Source organism: Erpetoichthys calabaricus, chromosome 11, assembly GCF_900747795.2.
Source record: "Erpetoichthys calabaricus chromosome 11, fErpCal1.3, whole genome shotgun sequence".
NCBI lineage: Eukaryota > Metazoa > Chordata > Cladistia > Polypteriformes > Polypteridae > Erpetoichthys > Erpetoichthys calabaricus.
This window is the reverse complement of record NC_041404.2, coordinates 141248665-141268981: the sequence shown is the minus strand read 5'-3', so window position 1 is coordinate 141268981 and position 20317 is coordinate 141248665. Positions and strand designations below refer to the sequence as shown.

At 46.0% G+C, this 20317-nt stretch overlaps 1 protein-coding gene across 1 annotated transcript; it reads right to left on the bottom strand.

The window, feature by feature from the left end:
* Positions 1–17953: 17953 nt before the first annotated feature.
* Positions 17954–19507, bottom strand: LOC114661043 (hemoglobin subunit epsilon-like). Its single transcript, XM_028814143.2, has 3 exons — positions 19355–19507; positions 18740–18962; positions 17954–18306 (listed from the first exon to the last, which is right to left on the bottom strand). The coding sequence occupies exons 1-3, from the start codon at positions 19444–19446 to the stop codon at positions 18178–18180; spliced, it is 444 nt and encodes a 147-aa protein (XP_028669976.1). The 5' UTR covers positions 19447–19507; the 3' UTR covers positions 17954–18177.
* Positions 19508–20317: the final 810 nt, after the last annotated feature.

Below are 20317 nucleotides of genomic sequence, written 5' to 3'. Positions count from 1 at the left end.
TGCATTTTTTATTCCAACAGATGGTGCATCACAAACATTTGTAGTAATGCATTTTATTAGAAAATGCTTGTGATCTTCCATCTGTTAAAATGACAAATGCAAGGTATTTTTATACGACATGGATTTGCACTGCAAACATTAACAGTCATAAATGGATAGCTCAGCTAGTTTATTCAGTATACACGTTAAAAGAATAAGTGTCTGTGTGTGTCTCTGTGTGTGTGTGTGTGCCTCTGTATCTTGTGCCCATCTGGTTACTGTGTCTCTTATATTCCATTTGTTAACACAGTGCTAATGTTTATGATGCGCCATGTGTTGGAATGACAAACACAATGCATTATATTGCATTACAAAATACATTCCAATTGATGGCATACTGTAAACGTTAATGCCAGGGTTTGCACTGATTATTTAGATTTTAGCCCACCTCAGATGGGCAGTACAACCAGTCCTGAATATGAAAATGGACGGGATGAACAACCTCTCATTTAGGATACAATTAGGATGCAATTTTCCGTAAGCATATTAAGAACACTGCGGTGGGCTGGCGACCTGCCCGCGGTTTGTTTCCTGCCTTGCGCCCTGTGTTGGCTGGGATTGGCTCCAGCAGACCCCCGTGAGCCTGTAGTTAGGATATAGCGGGGTGGATAATGGATGGATACATATTAAGAACAGTTTTAACGGAAGGGTGTTTTTCTGTTTGTTGCTCTTTACAAGTTGCTTACTTACGGTTTAATGCTTTCATATTTTAATACTAAAAATACCATTTAATTGTCTAAATATCAATCGACCATCTAGCGTTGAATCGTTGATTACTGTAATTATGGGTCTAGGATATGATAAAAGTCTCCATCCTGTGTCTGGAACTCCGTTTAGGTTTGCAAAGTTCATGAATTACTACTGTAGTCGTGGGAAAACTGTAAAAAGTTAGAAATTCAGCGTAACAATCAGAATTGCATCGACGGCTGTAACACAAAGACAGCAATCCCCTTCACATCGAAATATCCAGATAAGATACGGGGCCATTTTTTAAGCATTCTTCTTCTTCCTTTTTCTTAATGAAAGGCACTATAAAATGGCGAGAGTGGCGTCAATGAAAAATGCATTCTCTTGTATTTTTTATTCCTGTTGCCAGCTTTTGTTTTAAAGCAGAAGTAAAAGTGGCGGCCGCTGGGCAGATTGTTCAAATGAGAAGTTTAGGCCCCTGCTTCAGGCAAGTGGCCTGAGCTCCCTCGAAAACTTTAATTATTGGCCCAGTTAGCCAATAAAAGGTGTCATTTTGCTTCACTTCCCATTGTATCCATCGACTAACACGGGACAACATCTACTGATACAGATTGTTAAAACGTAATTCTGAGCAGTACACATAAAATCCTCTAGAGGGCACTCCTAAACCAGAAAAACGCGTCTCTGTGGCCATCAGCGTGTGGCTGCGCTAAGACGCTCGGGTCTTCCACCAAGATCTGCAGTGCTCGTCATTGCGGGGAGTTCTTACTCTGTTTTCCTATCTGTTTTGCATCGACTTTGGAATACTATTTAAAGGCGCAATGGCCACGGAAGGGAAAGCTATCTGTTCACCCTCAGATTTCCAAATTCAGCTCGTGTTAAGGTCATAGGATGTTTGACGATAATAAAAGTTTTTTTTACTTTTCTTCAACGTTACAATCAACCACCAGGGGTCACTGCCAGCTTTTCTAAAACCTGAAATCCACTTATTCCATAAAGCAGGGGTGTCGAACTCCAGGCTTGGAGGGCCGCAGTGGCTACAGGTTTTCATTCTAACCCTTTTCCTAATCAGCGAGCAGTTTTCACTGCTAATTAACTCCTTTTCCCATTCATTTTAATAGCCCTGTTTTTAAGGAATCAGTCCTCGAATTGATTCCTTTCTTCAGCAGCCAAACAGAAATGAGGCGTGAAACGAGCCAACAGATGACCAGTTAAACTGGGATTTCAAACTCCAACCAATTTCACTCCAAACAGTCTCTTAACGAGAAGCTGATTCTTGCTATTAATTTAGCCCATTATTTAATTCCAATGGCTTGTTGCTGCTCTCATTCTGCCACAGCAGACGTTTCCAAATCTGTTGATTTTTCTGCTTTTTCTAAGACCTGAGATCAACTTTACCGAGACCTTCACCTTTATTTTCAGAAATTGTGTGATGGGCACAGGTGAGCTGGTCATATGGTGGCTTGTTTGATGTCTCATTGTTTGGCTACTAATTAAGGAAAAAGACAATTAAGGAGCCTGAGTCAAGTTAATTAAAACTAAAGCAAAAGAAGTTAATTAGCAGTAAAAACGGCTTACTAATGAAGAATATGGTTAGAATGAAAACATGCAGCCACTGCGGCCCTCGAGGACCGGAGTTCGACACCCGTGCCATAAAGGGTCACGAGGCACCAGCCTGGAAACCAGCCCTGGACAGACTGGCAGTTTACCACAGGTACACTCGGACACTGGCATTTAGGGACTGAGGGACAATTGAAGACCCATCAACGTTTATGAATATAAGATGTGGATGAAAAGCTGGAATTGCTGGACAAAATCCAAATGGACAAACGCATTGTGTGCATTCAGGGGGTATTCAGAGCCCTTCACTGTCGTCACTCTTTATTGTGTTGTAGATAGCATTTTAAATAACAACAACAACATTTATTTCTAGAGCACATTTTCATACAAATGGTGGAGCTCAAAGTGCTTTACAGGATGAAGAAAGAGAAAAAAGGCAAAATATATTATAAAATAAAATTAGGCAATATTAATTAACATAGAATAATAGGAAGGTGTGATGGCCAGGGAGGACAGAAAAAACTAAAAACAAAAACAAAAAATAAAATCTGCAAGGGTTCCGAGGCCACGAGACCACCCAGCCCCTTCTTGGCATTTTGCCTAACATCAATGACCTCAATCAGTCCTCATAGTACTCGGTTCACATGGAAGAACTTGATGATGAGGGTCATGTGGACTTCTGGCCTTCAATCCATCAATGGAGGGACATCACGGTGCTTTGATCAGGTGGTGGTGGCAGCGCAGATCAGCACCACAGAAAACCGGAAAAAGAACAGCAGAGGGAGTAGGGGTTAGTACGGATTACGGAGCCACCATGAATAATAATGATAATTAAATACATATACAGAATATCAGGATTAAACTTAAATGAAGCTATTGGAAAGCCATGGGGTTTAGCAGTTTTTTTAAGTGCTCCACTGTATCAGCCTGGTCAATTTCTATCAGTCAGCTATTCCAGATTTGAGGTGCATAACAGCAGAAAGCCGCCTCACCACATCTTTTAAGTTTAGTTCTTGAATTCTAAGCAGACCCTCATTTGAAGAACTAAGGTTACAATTTGGAGTGTCAGGTGACAGACATTCTGAAATATAAGATGGAGCAGATTATTGAAGGCTTTGTAAACCATAAGCAGGATTTTAAAGTCAATTCTAAATGACACCGGTAACCAGTGTAGTGATGCTAAGACTGGGGTGATGTGCTCAGATTTTCTTTTCCCAGTTAAGATTCTGGTCGCTGCATTCAGCACTCATTGTAATCGATTGATGTCTTTTTTTGGGTGGTCCTGAGAGGAGTGCGTTACAGTAATCTAGCCGACTGGAAACAAAAGCGTCAACTCATTTCTCAGCATCTTGCAATGTTATAAGAGGTCTAACTTTTGTTATATTTCTTAGGTGAAAAAATGCTGTCCTAGTAATCTGATTAATATGTAATTTAAAGTTCAGGTCCGAGTCAATAGTTACCCCTAAATTCTTTACCTCCATCTTGACTTTTAATCCTAATGCATCAAGTTTATTTCTAATAACCTCATTATATCACTAAAATTTCTGTTTTCTCGTTATTTAGTTTGAGAAAATTACTACTCATCCATTCAGAAACACAAGTGAGACATTGGGGGTCAGTGAATAAAGAGTGTCGGGGTCGTCATGCGCTATTGATAAATACAGTTGTGTATCGTCAGCATAGCTGTGGTAGCTCACGTTATGCCCTGAGATAATCTGACCTAGCGGAAGCATGTAAATCGAAAAGAGCAGCGGACCCCAGAGAGAGACCCTTGTGCACCACCATATAGAATATCAGGTGTCTTTGAAGTATACCTACCACAACTAACAAGGAATTTTCGACCTGCCAGGTAGGACTCAAACCAATTTAAGAAACTGCCAGAGAGGTCCACCCATTGACTAAGGTGACTTCTCAGAGTATTGTGATCAATGGTATCGATTGTGGCACTCAGATCTAAGAGGAGGAGAACAGATAAACGGCCTCTGTCTGCATTGATCTGCAAGTCATTTACCACTTTAACGAGTGTAGTTTCTGTGCTGTGATTTGTTCTGAAACCCGACTGAAACTTATCGAGAATGGCAGGTTTATTGAGGTGGTCATTTAGCTGCATAATGACTGCCTTCTCTAGGGTTTTTTAAATGGATAACATTTGCCATTCTCGGCCATCAGTCTTCACTCTTCTTCTTTCTTCTTCTTCTTTCGGCTGCTCCCGTTAGGGGTCGCCACAGCGGATCATCTTCTTCCATAACTTTCTGTCCTCGTCATCTTGTTTTGTCACAGCCATCACCCGCATTTCTTCTCTTACCACATCCATAAACCTTCTCTTAGGCCTTCCTCTTCTCCTCTTCCCTGTCAGCTCTATCCTTAGGACCCTTCACCCAATATACCCATCATCTCTCCTCTGCACATGTCCAAACCAACGCCATCTCGCCTCTCTGACTTGGTCTCCCCAACCTAAACTGACCCTCTAATGTCCTCATTTCTAATCCTGTCCATCCTCATCACACCCAACGCAAATCTTAACGTCTTTAACTCTGCCACCTCCAGCTCTGTCTCCTGTGCCACCGTCTCCAGCTGGTCTCACTACCGTCCTGTAGACCTTCCCTTTCACTCTTGCTGATACCCGTCTGTCACAAATCACTCCTGACACTCTTCTCCACCCACTCCACTCTGCCTGCACTCTATTCTTCACTTCTCTTCCACAATCCCCATTACTCTGTACTGTTGATCCCAAGTATTTAAACTTCTCCACCTTCGCCACCTCTGCTCCCTCATCCTTACCATTCCACTGACCTCCCTCTCATTCACACACATGTATTCTGTCTTGGTGGTCCTACTGGCCTTCATTCCTTTCCTCTCATATCTCCACCTCTCCAGGGTCTCTTCATCCTGCTCCCTACTCTCACTACGGATCACAATGTCATCAGCAAACATCACAGTCCACGGGGACTCCTGTCTAATCTCGTCTGTCCACCTGTCCATCACCATTGCAAATAAGAAAGGTCTCAGAGCCGATCCCTGATGTAATTCCACCTCCATCACTCCTACCGCAGACCTCACCACAGTCACACTCCGCTCGTACATATCCTGTATAACTCTTACGTACTTCTCTGCCACTCCCGACTTACTCATACAACACCACAGCTCCTCTCAGTCACCCTGTCATTTGCTTTCTCCAGGTACCCAAAGACTCAATGCAAGTCCTTCTGGTCTTCTCTAAACTTCTCCATCAACATCCTCAGAGCAAACATCTCATCTGTGGTGCTCTTTCTTGGCATGAAACCATCCTGCTGCTCACTAATCATCACCTCACATCTTAACTGAGCTTCCACTACTCTTTCTCATAACTTCATGCTGTGGCTCATCAGTTTTCCTCTGTAGTTACTGCAGTCCTGCACATCCACCTTATTCTTAAATATCGGACTACCAGTACACTTCTTCTCCACTCCTCAGGCCTCCTCTCACTTTCCAAGATTCCATTAAACAATCTGGTTAAAAACTCCACTGCCATCTCTCCTAATCACCTCCATTCTTCCACAGTTAAGTCATCTGGACCAACGGCCTTTCCATTCTTCATCCTCTTCATCGCTCTCTGTCCTTCCTCCTTGCTAATCCGTAGCACTTCCTGATTCACTATCTCCACATCATCCAACCTCTTCTCTCTCTCATTCTCTTCATTCACCAGCTTCTCAAAGTCCTCTTTCCATCTGCTCCACACCCTCTCCTCATTTGAGAGTTCGTTTCCATCTTTATCCTTTATCACCCTAACCTGCTGCATGTTCCCTCTGTGTAGCCCACCGGTCCTTTTCTCCCTCCTTAGTGTCCAACCTCTCATACAACTCATCATATGCCTTTTCTTTAGCCTTCACCACCTCTCTCTTCACCTTGTGCCTTATCTCCTTGTACTCTTGTCTACTTTCTGCATGTCTCTGACTATCCCTCTTCTTCTTTGCCATCCTCTTCCTCAGTATACTCTCCTGTATTTCCTCATTCCACCATCAGGTTTCCTTTTCCTCCTTCCTCTGTCCAGATGTCACACCAAGCACCCTTATTGCTGTCACCCTTACTACATCTGCTGTAGTTTCCCAGCTGTCTGGTGACTCTTCACTGCCACCCAGTGCCAGTCTCGCCTCCTCCCTAAAGTCAACCTTGCAGTCTTCTTTTTTCAGCTTCCACCATTTGATCCTTGGCTCTGCTCTCACTCTCTTCCTCTTCTTGATCTCCAACGTCATCCTACAGACCACCATCCTATGCTGCTTAACTACACTTTCCCCTGCCACCACTTTGCAGTCTGCAATCTCCTTCAGATCGACTCTTCTGCATAGGATGTCATCTACTTGTGTGCATCTTCCTCCACTCTTATATGTCACCCTATGTTCCTACCTCTTCTTAAAATACGTGTTCACTACAGCCATGTCCATCCTTTTGGTAAAATCCACTATCCTCTGACCTTCTTCATTCCTCTCCTTGACACCATACCTACCCATCATCTCCTCGTCTCCTCTGTTCCCTTCACCAACATGTCCTTTGAAATCCGCTCCAATCACCACTTTCTGTCCTTTGGGTACACCATCATTTCATCCAACTCACTCCAAAAGGCTTCTTTCTCATCCATTGCACACCCAGCTTGCGGTGCATATGCACTAACAACATTCATCATCACACCTCCAATTTCCAGCTTCATAATCATCACTGAGCCTGACACTCTTTTCACCTCCAGAACACTCTTGACATGCTGTCCCTTCAGAATAACTCCTACTCCATTTCTCCTCCCATGATAGAACAATTTGACTTTACCTGACCTTACTCCCCTTCCATTTATATCAACCTTCCTTCTCTCCATCATATCTGCTAACTCTCTCCCCTTACCAGTCACACTGCCAACATTCAAAGTTCCTACCCTCAGTTCCACTCTCTTTACCTTCCTCCTCTCCTCCTGCCTCCGGACACGTCTCCCCCCCTCTTCTTCTCCTTCTTTTTCGGCCAACAGTAGCCCAATTTTCGCCAGCACCCTGTTGACTAACAGTACTCGTGGCGGTCGTTGTTAATCCGGGGCTCGACTGATCCAGTATGGAAATCTGTATTGTTATCCGAATATTGATTTGGCAAAATTTTACGCCGGATGCCCTTGCTGAAGTAACCCTCCCCATCTATCCGGGCTTGGGACCAACACAAAGAAACACACTGGTTTGTGCATCCCCTGTGGCTGGGTTATCCATCAGTCTTCACTCAATAACCCATATTGACAAAGTGAAGACACGTTTTCAGAAAGGTTTGCAAGTTTATTAATAATCAGAAACTGAACTCTCTCTTTAATAGAAGTACTCAGACCTTTAACCCGATGCTTTGTAGAAGCCCCTTTAGCAGTCTTCTTGGTAAGTCTCTACAAGCTTTGCACACCTGCCTTTGAGCGGTTTTTCACATTGTTCCTGGCAGATCCTCTCAATCTCCATTAGACTGGATGGGAAACATCTGCAAACTGCCATCTTGAGGTCTCCACAGATGTTTTATGTGGTTTAAGTCCGAGCTTTGGCTGGGCCACTCAAGGAAACCCAGAGACTCATCCCAGTGCCATGCCAGCATTGTCTTGGCTGTATATTTTGGGTCATTGGAATGTCACCCCAGTCTGAGTTGACATGAACGCTGGAGCAGGTATCCTTCAAGGACCTCTCTGTAGTTGGCTAAATTTCATCCTCCCCTCAATTCTGACCCGTCTCCACACCTCCATAGCATGATGATACCACCTCGTAGAGATGGTAATAGGCAGGTGACAAGCAGGAATTGATCTTCACCAGACCTAATGCTTGGTGTTCTGCTCAATTTTTGTCTCATCAGATGAGAGAATCCCCATCCTCCTCAGAGTCATTTTCATGCTATTGGGCAAAAGTGGCCTCAGTGTCACCCACTGATTGATGGAGTGCTGCTGAGATGGCCATCTTTCCAACAGGATGATCATCTCAGCAATGGATTTCTGAAGCTCAGTTATAGTGACCATTGGGTTCTCGGTCACCTCCCTGAACAAGCTCTTCTTGCCCGGTTACTCAGTTTGGCTGGACGGCCGACTCTAGAAGGAGTCCTGGTGGTTCCAACCTTCTTCTATGTCACAATTCTTGAGGCAACTTTGCTCCCGGGAACATCCGAAGCCTCAGTAATGATCTGATCTCCTTGGCCTGCAGTTCAGTCACAGAGGTCTACAGGGAGTTCCTTGGCCTTCAGGTTTTGGTTTTAGTCCTGACATGCAGTGTGAATTGTGGGACCTTCGGTGCACAGTCACACATTTATGTGCCTTTCTATACCATGGCCACTCAAATCCATTTTCCATAGGTGGATGCCAATCAAGTTCTAGAAACATCTCAAGGAGGATTAAAGCAAACAGGTTTGTTGTGTGGTGGGTGTGGCAGCCAAACTGTAAAATCAGCACATGTTCTCAATCTAGTGGCACCTGAGGACCATTTGGTGGGCTACAGCAAAGGTGCTGAATACATCTAGGAATGAGAGAATTCAGTTTTTGGTTTTTAGTAAATTTGCAGACCCTTCTGAAAATATACGTCCACTTTGTTGCTCTGGGTTATGGACACAATGGCAAATTTATCCTCTTCAGATGAAATCTACAATATGATAAAGTGTGCAGAAAGTGAAGGGGTCCGAAGACTTCCTGAGTCCACTGCATATAACAGATTGCTGCCTTAGAAAGGCAAGTAGGAATACCAAAGATCTCGGGCCGTCCTGCATGGGGCCTTTTCTCATGCCAGCTGGCTCAGCGACAGCGTCATGGAGTTACTGAACGGACAGGCAACATCACAGTGCTGTGGGTGTCCTTATGAGTATTAATTATATACTGTGAGACTTGCCGGGACACCACCAGTCAGAAACCACATCTTTATAAAGTGCACACGTTTATTAAACATAAATAAACAGAGGAACACAGTCCCAAACACAAACACAATGCACTCAGCACTAATCACCCCTTGCTCAGACTTCCCTCTCTCAGTCCTTGGCCGCCTTTCTTCTCCTCCCGGGACCTTTGTCCTGCTCCCACTCCTGACTCAAGCTCCCCGATTGTAGGAAGGCGCCCCCTTTTATTCCTGCCCGGATGTGCTCCAGGTGGCTGATCACGTCCTTCCGGCAGCACTTCCTGGTGTGGTGGAAGTGCTGCCCTTTGCGCCGGAAGCATTCTGGACGTCCCTGAAAGGCTCTTCTGCCATCTTTCCGAGTGCGGCGGAAGTAAAGCTTTCCCGGGTTCAATGAGGCTTAAGGCGCCCCCTGGCGGTGGCCATGGGTCCCAATGAGTTGGAATGTCTCTCCTCCTCTCCAACGGCGTAGCAAGGTTCACAGGGGCCCGGGTGCAATCATCATTGAATGGGCCCCCAAACCTGCGCGCTTCATGCGCTCGCAAAAAAAAAAAAAAAAAAAAAAAAAAAAAAGGCCTGATGGGCCCTCCCGAGGCCCGGGGCCCGGTTGCATTGCACCCCTTGCCCCATTGTAGCTACGCCACAACTCCTCTCCCGTGGTCCTCTCCTGCTCCACGGCGGTTGCCCCCTCATGACCCGGAAGACATAAAGGTCACCTTCCGGTCCTTCTAGGCGTCCCGGCCGGGTCAGAACCCCAGCCATCTGTGACAATATGGTATACAGGATGTGTGGCATGGTGGTTAAGGTTATGGACTGCAAACCCTGAGGTGGGGGGGGGGACGGGGACGGGGGGTTTATATCCTACTATTGATACTGTGTGACCCTGAGCAAGTCACGTCACCTGCTTGTGGTCTAAGTGAAAATGTTGCAATAAGAAGTCAAGCAAAATGACGCCTTGTATTGGCTTACTAAAACGATTACAATATGCAAGCTTAGGAACCCCCTCTCCAGGCAAGATGTAGTCAATGTAATGATGTGATGATGTAATAATGATGTAATAATGATACAACAATGTTCTGTAATATGATGTTATAATGATGTGATGATGTAATAATGAAGTTATGTAATAATGATGTAATCAGCTCATGTCAGGTCAGGGTGGGGAGCATGCACTGGTACAGCACGTTACCACACCCACCACACAACAGAACAGTTCAGGATCCTCGTTGGTAAACCCCCCCCCTCCCTCCCCCCAGGCAGACATGCGATCCAGTCCCACCCTCCAGAAATGACCCTCTATCTGCCGTAGCCAGATGTTATGTGGCATCCCCTTGGCCTGGTCCTGCCACTCAGGTCCTCAACAATGAGGGTCCTGCAAGACGGATCACCCTCGGGTAATCGCGCCACATGGCCGTAGTGCCGTAACTGAAGCTCTCTCACAATGCAGGTCATGTGCCTCATTCGGGACTCCATGAGCAACACAAAGTCAAACCAGCGGGACCCAAGGATTCTCTGAAGTGACACACATGAAGGAGTCCAGTCTTCGTCTCAAGTCACTGGATAGCATCCATGTCTCACAGCCATATAGCAAGACAGGAAGCCCCAGGACTCTAAAGGCTCGAACCTTCATCCTTTTGCAGAGCCACACACCCCTTTCCAGTGACCTCATGACCACCCTGTGCCCTCCCAATCCGTCTACTGACTCCATAGGAAGAGTCACCAGAGACGTGAATGTCACTGCTGAGGTAAGTAAACCTCTCAATGACGAGGTCGGCACTCTCACAGCAGACAGACACACTGCTGATGGCCATGCCTAAGAGGTCATTAAAGGCCTGGATTGTCGGTTTTTATCAGGACCCTCACAAGCCCATACCCTCAGACTCCTCGCTCAGTCTCTTGAGAGCCCCAATCAGAGCCTCCATTGACTCTGCAAAGATCACAGCATCGTCAGCAAAGTCAAGATCAGTGAATCTTAACTCGTCACCAACCGATGCCCCACAGTCGCTGGACCCCACAACCTGCCCAACACCCACTTCATGCAAGAATTGTAATGATGTAATGATGTAATGATGTGATGATGTGATGTCATGATCAGATGTGATAGATAGATAGATAGATAGATAGATAGATAGATAGATAGATAGATAGATAGATACTTTATTAATCCCAAGGGGAAATTCCCATACTCCAGCAGCAGCGTACTGATAATATTAAATTAAAGAGTGATAACAATGCAGGTATAACAGACAGTAACTTTGTATAATGTTAACGTTTACCCCCCCGGGAGGAATTGAAGAGTCGCATAGTGTGAGGGAGGAACGATCTCCTCAGTCTGTCAGTGGAGCAGGATGGTGACGGCAGTCTGTCGCTGAAGCTGCTCTTCTGTCTGGAGGTGATCCTGTTCAGTGGATGCAGTGGATTCTCCATGATTGACAGGAGTCTGCTCAGCGCCCGTCGCTCTGCCACAGATGTCAAACTGTCCAGCTCCATGCCAACAATACAGCCTGCCTTCCTCACCAGTTTGTCCAGGCGTGAGGCGTCCCTCTTATTTATGCTGCCTCCCCAGCACACCACTGCGTAGAAGAGGGCGCTCGTCACAACCGTCTGATAGAACATCTGCAGCATCTTATTGCAGATGTTGAAGGACGCCAGCCTTCTAAGGAAGTATAGCCGGCTCTGTCCTCTCTTGCACACAGCATCAGTATTGGCAGTCCAGTCCAGTTTATCATTAACCTACACTCCCAGGTATTTATAGGTCTGCACCCTCTGCACACAGTCACCTCTGATGATCACGGGGTCCATGAGGGGCCTTGGCCTCCTAAAATCCACCACCAGCTCCTTGGTTTTGCTGGTGTTCAGGTGTAGGTGGTTTGAGTTGCACCATTTAATAAAGTCATTGATTAGTTCCCTATTCTCCTCCTCCTGCCCACTCCTGATGCAGCCCACGATAGCAGTGTCATCAGTGAACTTTTGCATTTGGCAGGACTCCGAGTTGTGTTGGAAGTCTGATGTATATAGGCTGAACAGGACCGGAGCAAGTACAGTCCCCTGCGGCACTCCTGTGCTGCTGACCACAATGTCAGACCTGCAGTTCCCGAGAAGCACATACTGAGGTCTGTCTGTAAGATAGTCCACGATCCATGCCAGCAGGTATGAATCTACTCCCATCTCTGTCAGCTTGTCCCTGAGGAGCAGATGTTGGATGGTGTTGAAGGCACTAGAGAAGTCCAGAAACATAATTCTTACAGCACCACTGCCTCTGTCCAAGTGGGAGAGGGATCGGTGTAGCATGTAGACGATGGCATCCTCCACTCCCACCTTCTCCTGGTATGCGAACTGCAGAGGGTCGAGTGCGTGGCGGACCTGTGGCCTCAGGTGGTGAAGCAGCAGCCTCTCCATAGTCTTCATCATATGTGACGTCAGAACGACAGGCCGGACGTCATTCAGCTCACTAGGACGTGATACCTTTGGGACTGGGGTGATACAAGATGTTTTCCAAAGCCTCGGGACTCTCCCCTGTTCCAGGCTCAGGTTCAAGATGCGCTGTAGAGGACCCCCCAGCTCCGATGCACAGACCTTCAGCAGTCGTGGCGATACTCCATCTGGACCCACTGCTTTGCTGGCACGAAGTCTCCTCAGCTCTCTGCTTACCTGGGCTGCTGTAATTGTGTGTGGGGGGAAACTCTCTCCTATGCTGGCATCAACAGAAGGATGGGTGGAGGGTGCAGTACTCCGAGGTGAGAGTGGGTTAGGGTGGTCAAACCTGTTAAAGAAGTTGTTCATCTGGTTTGCTCTTTCCACGTCTCTCTCGATGGTGGCACCCCGCTTCGAACTGCAGCCAGTGATGATCTTCATCCCATCCCACACTTCCTTTATGCTGTTATTCTGCAACTTCTGCTCCAGCTATCTCCTGTGCTGCTCCTTCGCCACCCTGAGCTGGACTCGGAGTTCCTTCTGCTGATCACCGCCTTTAAAATCCCTTTTCTTCTGGTTCAAAAGGCCCTTGATGTCACTTGTAATCCATGGCTTATTGTTAGCATAGCAGCGTACTGTTCTTACTGGAACTACAATGTCCATACAGAAGTTGATGTAGTCAGTAGTGCAGTCAACAACCTCCTTAATGTTCTCACTATGTGACCCCTGCAGGATATCCCAGTCTGTTATTCCAGTCTCTCAGAGCCTGCTCTGCCTCAGGGGACCACTTCCTGAATGAGTGAGTGGTTGTAGGTAGGACCCTCACTCTTGGTTTGTAGTGAGGCTGAAGCAGAACCAGGTTATGATCTGCTTTCTCAAGCGCAGGCAGCAGGGTGGGTGGTCCTTAAGTCCTTTAACTAACATTAGAGGGTCAACTCAAGTTGGACAGTTGGGAGAAAATGTCAGAGAGGCGAGATTGCGCTGGTTTGGACATGTCTAGAGGAGAGTTGCTGGGTATATTGGGAGAAGGTTATGATCTACTTTCACCTCCGTAACATATCCCGTGTTCGCTCCTTCCTCTCCTTCTCTAATGCTGAGAAACTTGTCCATGCTTTTATCACATCCCGCATCGATTACTGTAATACCCTACTGGCAGGTGCCCCTTCTAATCTTATATCACAGCTCCAGCTTATTCAAAACTCAGCTGCAAGAGTCCTTACTCGAACCAGCAGCAGTGAGCACATCACACCCATCCTGCTCCGTCTTCACTGGCTCCCTGTGTCCTACAGAATCGAATATAAAATCCTACTAATAACCTACAAAGCTTTAAATAACCTCGCACCAAACTACATCAGTGACCTCCTCCATCACTATATGCCTGCCCGCACACTAAGGTCCTCTGATTCTGGTAATCTTGTTGTGCCCCTCACTAATCTACACTCTATGGGTGACAGCAGGGCCTTCAGCTGTATAGCGCCCAGACTCTGGAATGACCTACCAAAATTAATCAGGTCAGCTGACTCCATGAATTCTTTTAAAAAACAACTCAAAACTCATCTGTTCAGGAAGGCTTTTAGCTCTACTTGACTTTATTACCTTTCTTTCAGTTTACTTCTCTGTCAAGATGCTCATGTAACCTGTGTGTGTGTGCGAGACCATCAATTATGGTGTCTGTTTTTTTTTCAGAATTTACTGTCTTAATCTTCTTTATTTATTTATCTGGTTTGTACAATGCTATATACTGTATATTCTGCCGTTCTTTATTATATTCTGTAAGTGCCTTGAGCATGGGAAAGGCGCTATATAAATAAAATGTATTATTATTATTATTATTATCTGCTTTCCCAAGCGCAGGCAGTGGGGTGGCGCTGTATGCGTCTTTAACGTTTGCATACAGTAGGTCAATAGTCTTATTTCCCCGGGTGTTACAGTCCACATACTGGGAGAAGGCAGGTAATGTTTTCTCCAGCGTCACATGGTTGAAGTCTCCAGCGATTAGCACAAGCGCCTCAATCATTACATCTTGCCATCTTGCCATCCATAATGGCTAACACGGCTCAACACCCTACGACACTCTCAGATGTTCTCAGGGGGCTTGGATAAAAGCATCAGCAAAATAAGTCCATCTAGTATATACAGTAGATAAGGTATACAGTGTGCTTTATTTTGTGGTGTTTGTGTCTTTTGGTTGGAATTGTATTAAGGTCACCTGTTCTGAGGAGACCAGCAGTAAGAACTTCACTGTGTTACAGTGGCCCCCCATAATGTTTGGCAGAATGACACAGTTTCTCTTTGATTTTCTCCTCCGCTCCACAGTCTTCAGTTTCAAATCAAACAGTTCAGATGTCGTGATTAAAGTGCACACTGCAGACTTTCATGTAAGGTGATTTGCAGACATTTTGGGTCTACACGGTCCCCCCCATTTCAAAGACACAGCAATGGCAGGTCATATTTAGGACTTTGTAACATATCCCCTCTCGTGAGATGACTGCTTGAATTTTGCCCTTCATCGACATCAGCAGGTGCTGAGGGTCTTCTTTGGTGATGCTCTGCCAAGCCTCTAATGCAACCATCTTCAGCTTCTGCTTGTTTCGGGGGGCTCGTCCCCTTCATTTTTCTCTTCAGCATCGGGAAGGCCTGCTCACTTGGATTGAAATCGGGTGACTGGCTTGGCCATTCTGAAATTTTCCATTTTTGCGTCTTTATCTTGTTGTAGGATGAAGCACCGTCCACTGAGTTTGGAGGTCTTAACTGGAACTTGAGCAGATCAGATGTTTCTACACACCTCAGGATTCATTGTGCTGTCAGCAGTTCCATCATCGATGAAGACAAGTGTGCCAGGAACTGTGGCAGCCATATGAGGTGGTCTGCTTTGGCTCCCGGGCAGTTCCTTCTCCTCTCCATCACTCTGATGAGGGTCATCTTTGTCTCTTCTGTCCACAAGACCTTTTCCCAGAATTCCGCAGGCTCTTTGAAGTCCTTTTTCACAAACTGTAATCTGGTGGTCCTGTTCTTGTGGTTTCCCTCCTGCAGTGTGGTCTCAGTGTTTCTGTCTTGTTCAGATAGTCATCTCTGACACACGCATCGGCCCCCTGAAGACTGTTTCTGATCTGTCAGATAGGCCAGAATTGGGGGCTTTTTCTTGACCACAGTGAGGATTCTTCTGTAGAGGCGTAGTTAGGGTTTTCAGCGCCTGGGGACTACTGAAGATTTCGCGCCCCCTCCTGTTTGCCATAATGCAATGGGGAACATCAATTTGGCGCCCCCTGGATGCTGCGCCCAGGGACAGATGTCCCCCCCTTGCCCCCCCCCCAGCTATGTCACTGTTCTTCTGTCCTCATCAGTGGAGGTCTTCCTTGGCCCGCCAGTCCCTTTGTAATTACTGAGCCCACGAGTGTGTTCTTTCTTCTTCATGACATTCCAGACAGTTGATTTTGGTCATCCTAAGGTTTTCCTTGATGTCTCCAATGGTTTTACTCTCATTTTTCAGCCTCCAAATGACTACTTGTCCAGCTGTTGTCCTCCTGTTTACTCCAAAAGGTAAAAGCAAGCCAAGGTATCTTAGGAAGCCATGAAACCTACCTGAGGAGTCACAAACACCTGTGACGCCAAACATTATGGTGCCCTGAAATGGGGGGAACCATGTAGAAAAAGTGGGGTGTCTGCAAATCACCTGAAATGAAAGGCTGCCATGGGCACTTTAATCACAATGTCAGAATTGTGGCACAGAAGAGGAACTCAAGGAGAAATGGACTCTTTGTCCCAAATGTTATTATGCGCTGAAAGTAGGCTTTGGCCACTTGTGACTCAGACTTGGATTAGGGTGGGGGATCTTAAAATATTTAATCTGAGGACCTAAATTAGAAAATCAGTGCCATCCTGGGACCCAAGAAGAGGATGAACATCGAGGAGTCAAATGTGCTGTATGTGTACACAACAACTAACTTGGACTTTGACAATTTACTTGGTGTTCTGCTTTTTCCAAGATTCACCAGCCTTTGCCAGCCCATCCAAGACCCGGGTGTCGAATGTTGATTTAAAATAAGAAATGCTGCAGTCAAATTGTCAAAAAGACACGGTGGCGCAGTGGGTAGTGCTGCTGCCTCGCAGTTAGGAGACCCAGATTTGCTTCCCGGGTCCTCCCTGCGTGAAGTTTGCATGTTCTCCCCGTGTTAAGTTAATGATAAACTATAAACGTTCCGTCCTCATATGAAAAATTCCTACCCTGTGCTTTATAATTTTATTTCATCATACTAATAATCATACTAATAAAATGCATAAAAATTAATCTAAGCTAATTATGGGTGGCGCGGTGGTAGCGCTGCTGCCTCACAGTAAGGAGACCCGGGTTCGCTTCCACACTTCCAGCGTGGAGTTTGCATGTTCTCCCTGTGTCTGCGTGGGCTTCCTCTCACAGTCCAAAGACGTGCAGGTTAGGTGCATTGGCGATTCTAAATTGGTCCTAGTGTGCGCTTGGTGTGTGTGTGTGCCCTGCGGTGGGCTGGCACCCTGCCCAGGGTTTATTTCCTGCCTTGCTCTCTATGTTGGCTGGGATTGGCTCCAGCAGACCCCCGTGACCCTGTAGTTAGGATATAGCGGGATGGATAATGGATGGATGGATGGACTTTGAAGTGAGTGGCTTTGCGTCCAAGACCCCAAGCAAAATGACACTTTTTACTGGCTAACTAAAAAGATTACAATATGCAAGCTTTCGAGGCAACTCAGGCCATTAGCCATTTTACTTGGGGTCTCATTACACCCATAATGGCTAACACGGTGCAAGACCCTAGTACTATTTTGGAGACCCATGACATTCACATGACGCTCTCTAACCTGCTTTCTCCATTCACTTCTGGGTGCAGCGAAGGAAACAGCCCAGGAGGGGGCAGCGGTCCTAACGCAGAGCCCACTCACTCATCCAGGAGCCAATCAGGAAGCAGCTGTTCAGTAATGCACACATCTTTGGGGTGCGGGCGGAACAACTTGAGCACCTGGAGAAACATCTGTGTGGGCACAGGGAGAGTGTGTGCCAGTTCTGCACGGGCAAAGACTGAGTGTATGATTTGAACCCAGGACAGTGGATCCAAGTGGGACTCCGCCACCCATGAAAGGCACTATAAAACAGAAAGCTTTTACGTTTTTCTCACATTGTGAGTTGTATATTTCTGATCACATTGACTTATTGTTTGCTATGTATGCATGTGAGGGAGGGCAAAACCAGTTTAGCAAATCTTAGCTTTTCAGTTGTAAGGCTTTTATTATATTTTTAATTTATAGCAGGTAATCATAAATACAGAAGCTATTGGGCAAATGACGATTTTTGAAGTAAAGGCCTGAGGTGCAGCAGCGAGAGTGGGGCAGGACAGCCTCACATACCTTTTAATATTTAAAGACAAAAGAAATTCAGTGCTTTAATGATGTTTATTAAGTTCTCAAATTCATACAAAAAATATACAAAATTAAAAGAAGGATCACATCGGGCAACACCCAGTGACAGGCTTTCATATTTACAGAGTGTTTAAAACAGAATCATTTGATTAAGTGACTTGTCAGAAGCCTCGTCCCGTGGAGTGGTGATGTTTTGCGGGGTCGGGATGCCCAGGACCACCTGCAACGAAGGCAGCCATCAGTAGTACTGCTTGCTGAGGGCGGCGTTGACCACACAGACCAGCTTCTGGAAGGCCGCCTGGACATCAGGGGTGAACTCCTGGCCGAAGGTTTTGGCTAAGACGACAATCAGACTCCCTCCGAGAAGCTGCAAAGGAAAAGAGAAGGGGAGAGTGGAGATTAGTCGTGGAAAACAGGACAATGAAAGTCACTATATAGAATACAAAATAAGAAATGTCCTTAATTAAGGCTTGCACCCAGTGCTGCCAGGATAGGCTCCACGCCCCGGTAACCCAGAAGTGCAGTTGAGGTCTGATCAGGTGGCAGCAAGTGACAAACAGATGCTTTGCAAATCTCATAAATTCCAAACAAAGCCTCGTTACATTGCAGGGTCTGACTAACAAAAAGGGGTCCTAAAGTGCTAATCACAATTTACAAGGCACCCAAAGCTTAGAAAGTGAAAAGTTGTCTACGTCAAACAACGTAGGGCTAATGAAATTCTTGGAAAGGACCACCAGAAACTTAAGGGGGTCGCTGCCTGTAAGGTGAAAATTCAAAGCTACTCAGAGACGACCACTTACTTGGAAGTTTTCGGGGTCCACCTGCAGCGTCTCAGAGTGCAGCTTGCTCAGGTCCTTGTAGGTGGCTTTAATGTCATCCATGTGGTGGACTGCCTCTCCCAGGGCGGCCATCACCTTCTTGCCGTGGGCGCGGACCTTGGGGTTACCAGCGATGGCGGTAGGAGAGGAGAGGTTCCCGAAAGATGCAAAGTACCTCTGGGTCCAGGGGTAAACGTACAGCATCCTAAAGAAGAGGAGAAAATGCACCTTCAGTTAGCCGGAGAGACACATGGAGGGAAGGGACGAGTCACTCAAAACACCGATGACATCACACAAGCAGGACTTCACCTGATAAGCCCCTCTGGGCTCTTTTACCAGAGGGGCACCAGATAAGCACAAGCATGCAGACACACACAGAAGAGCAATGAGTTTAATGAAGCAACCAAAACAGAAAGAACTAAGAATGTATACTTTGACTTTCTCATTGCGTTTAAAAGGAATTTTTTTTTAATTTTATATTTTTATTTCTGATATGTATTTCAATAATCATAATAGTAATGGAAATAACATTATATTTCTATCCACTTCAAGTATTGGCATAATATTTATTATCAAAGTAAAGCTGCAAACATTAACCTGGCCAGGGCCTCTTGTCCAGCTTCCTCCTGATTCACTTTTGCCCAGGTGGAAGTGATGATCTCACGTTCTGCTTTGGTCCAGTGCACCATTTTTGGAGAGGCTGAAGGCTGTTTGTTCTCAAGAGATGAGGAGCACCAAGCAGAAGACTGCAGTGTGGACTGCTCAGCTGCTGGGGTTTTTATACAGTGGCTGGAGAACCCCACCCACAGCTGACCCTTCACAGCAGACCGGCCAGCCCCCCATTGGAGGCCTCGCCTCAGCACACACCAATGGGCACCAGAGGTGGTCAGCTATCAGGAGTTTACTGAAGGGCAAAAGTCAATGAATGGGAACATGCACTGGTTGAACTGGTATCCATAGGTCTGAAGCCTTGTATTATTATTATTATTATTTATTACTATATCCTAACTACAGGGTCATGGGGGTCTGCTGGAGCCAATCTCAGCCAACACAGGGTGCAAGGCAGGAAACAAACCCTGGGCACGGCGCCAGCCCACCGCAGTATTATTATTATTATTATTATTAATGAACAGAAGTGGCCTAAATTGTTTAATTATACTGGTGTTCAATTCTCTGAGGCCTTTTCTTATTTATTTTACTAGCCTCCGCGTATTTTAATTTGCCCAAAGCCTTTTAATTATGCCAGCCTCCACCCACCTGAAGCCATTCAGCCTGCTGGCCCCCCACTGGCCTAAAGCTGTTTATTACATTTTTTGGCCTGCAGTGATACCCTTCATGTTATTGGTCTCCTCTGGCATGAAACCCTGTGTCACGCTCCCCTGTCGGTGTTGTGAATCTCTTAAATATGCTGGTTTCCAGTGTTGTGAGGCCTTTTATTATACTGGTGTCTACTGGTATGAAGGCATTTCTTTTAAATGCTGACATTAGGCCTCCAGGATGTTTTATAACTGTCCTAAGCTGGTCAATGGTAGCATATTATAATGGGGTCCACAGACCCCC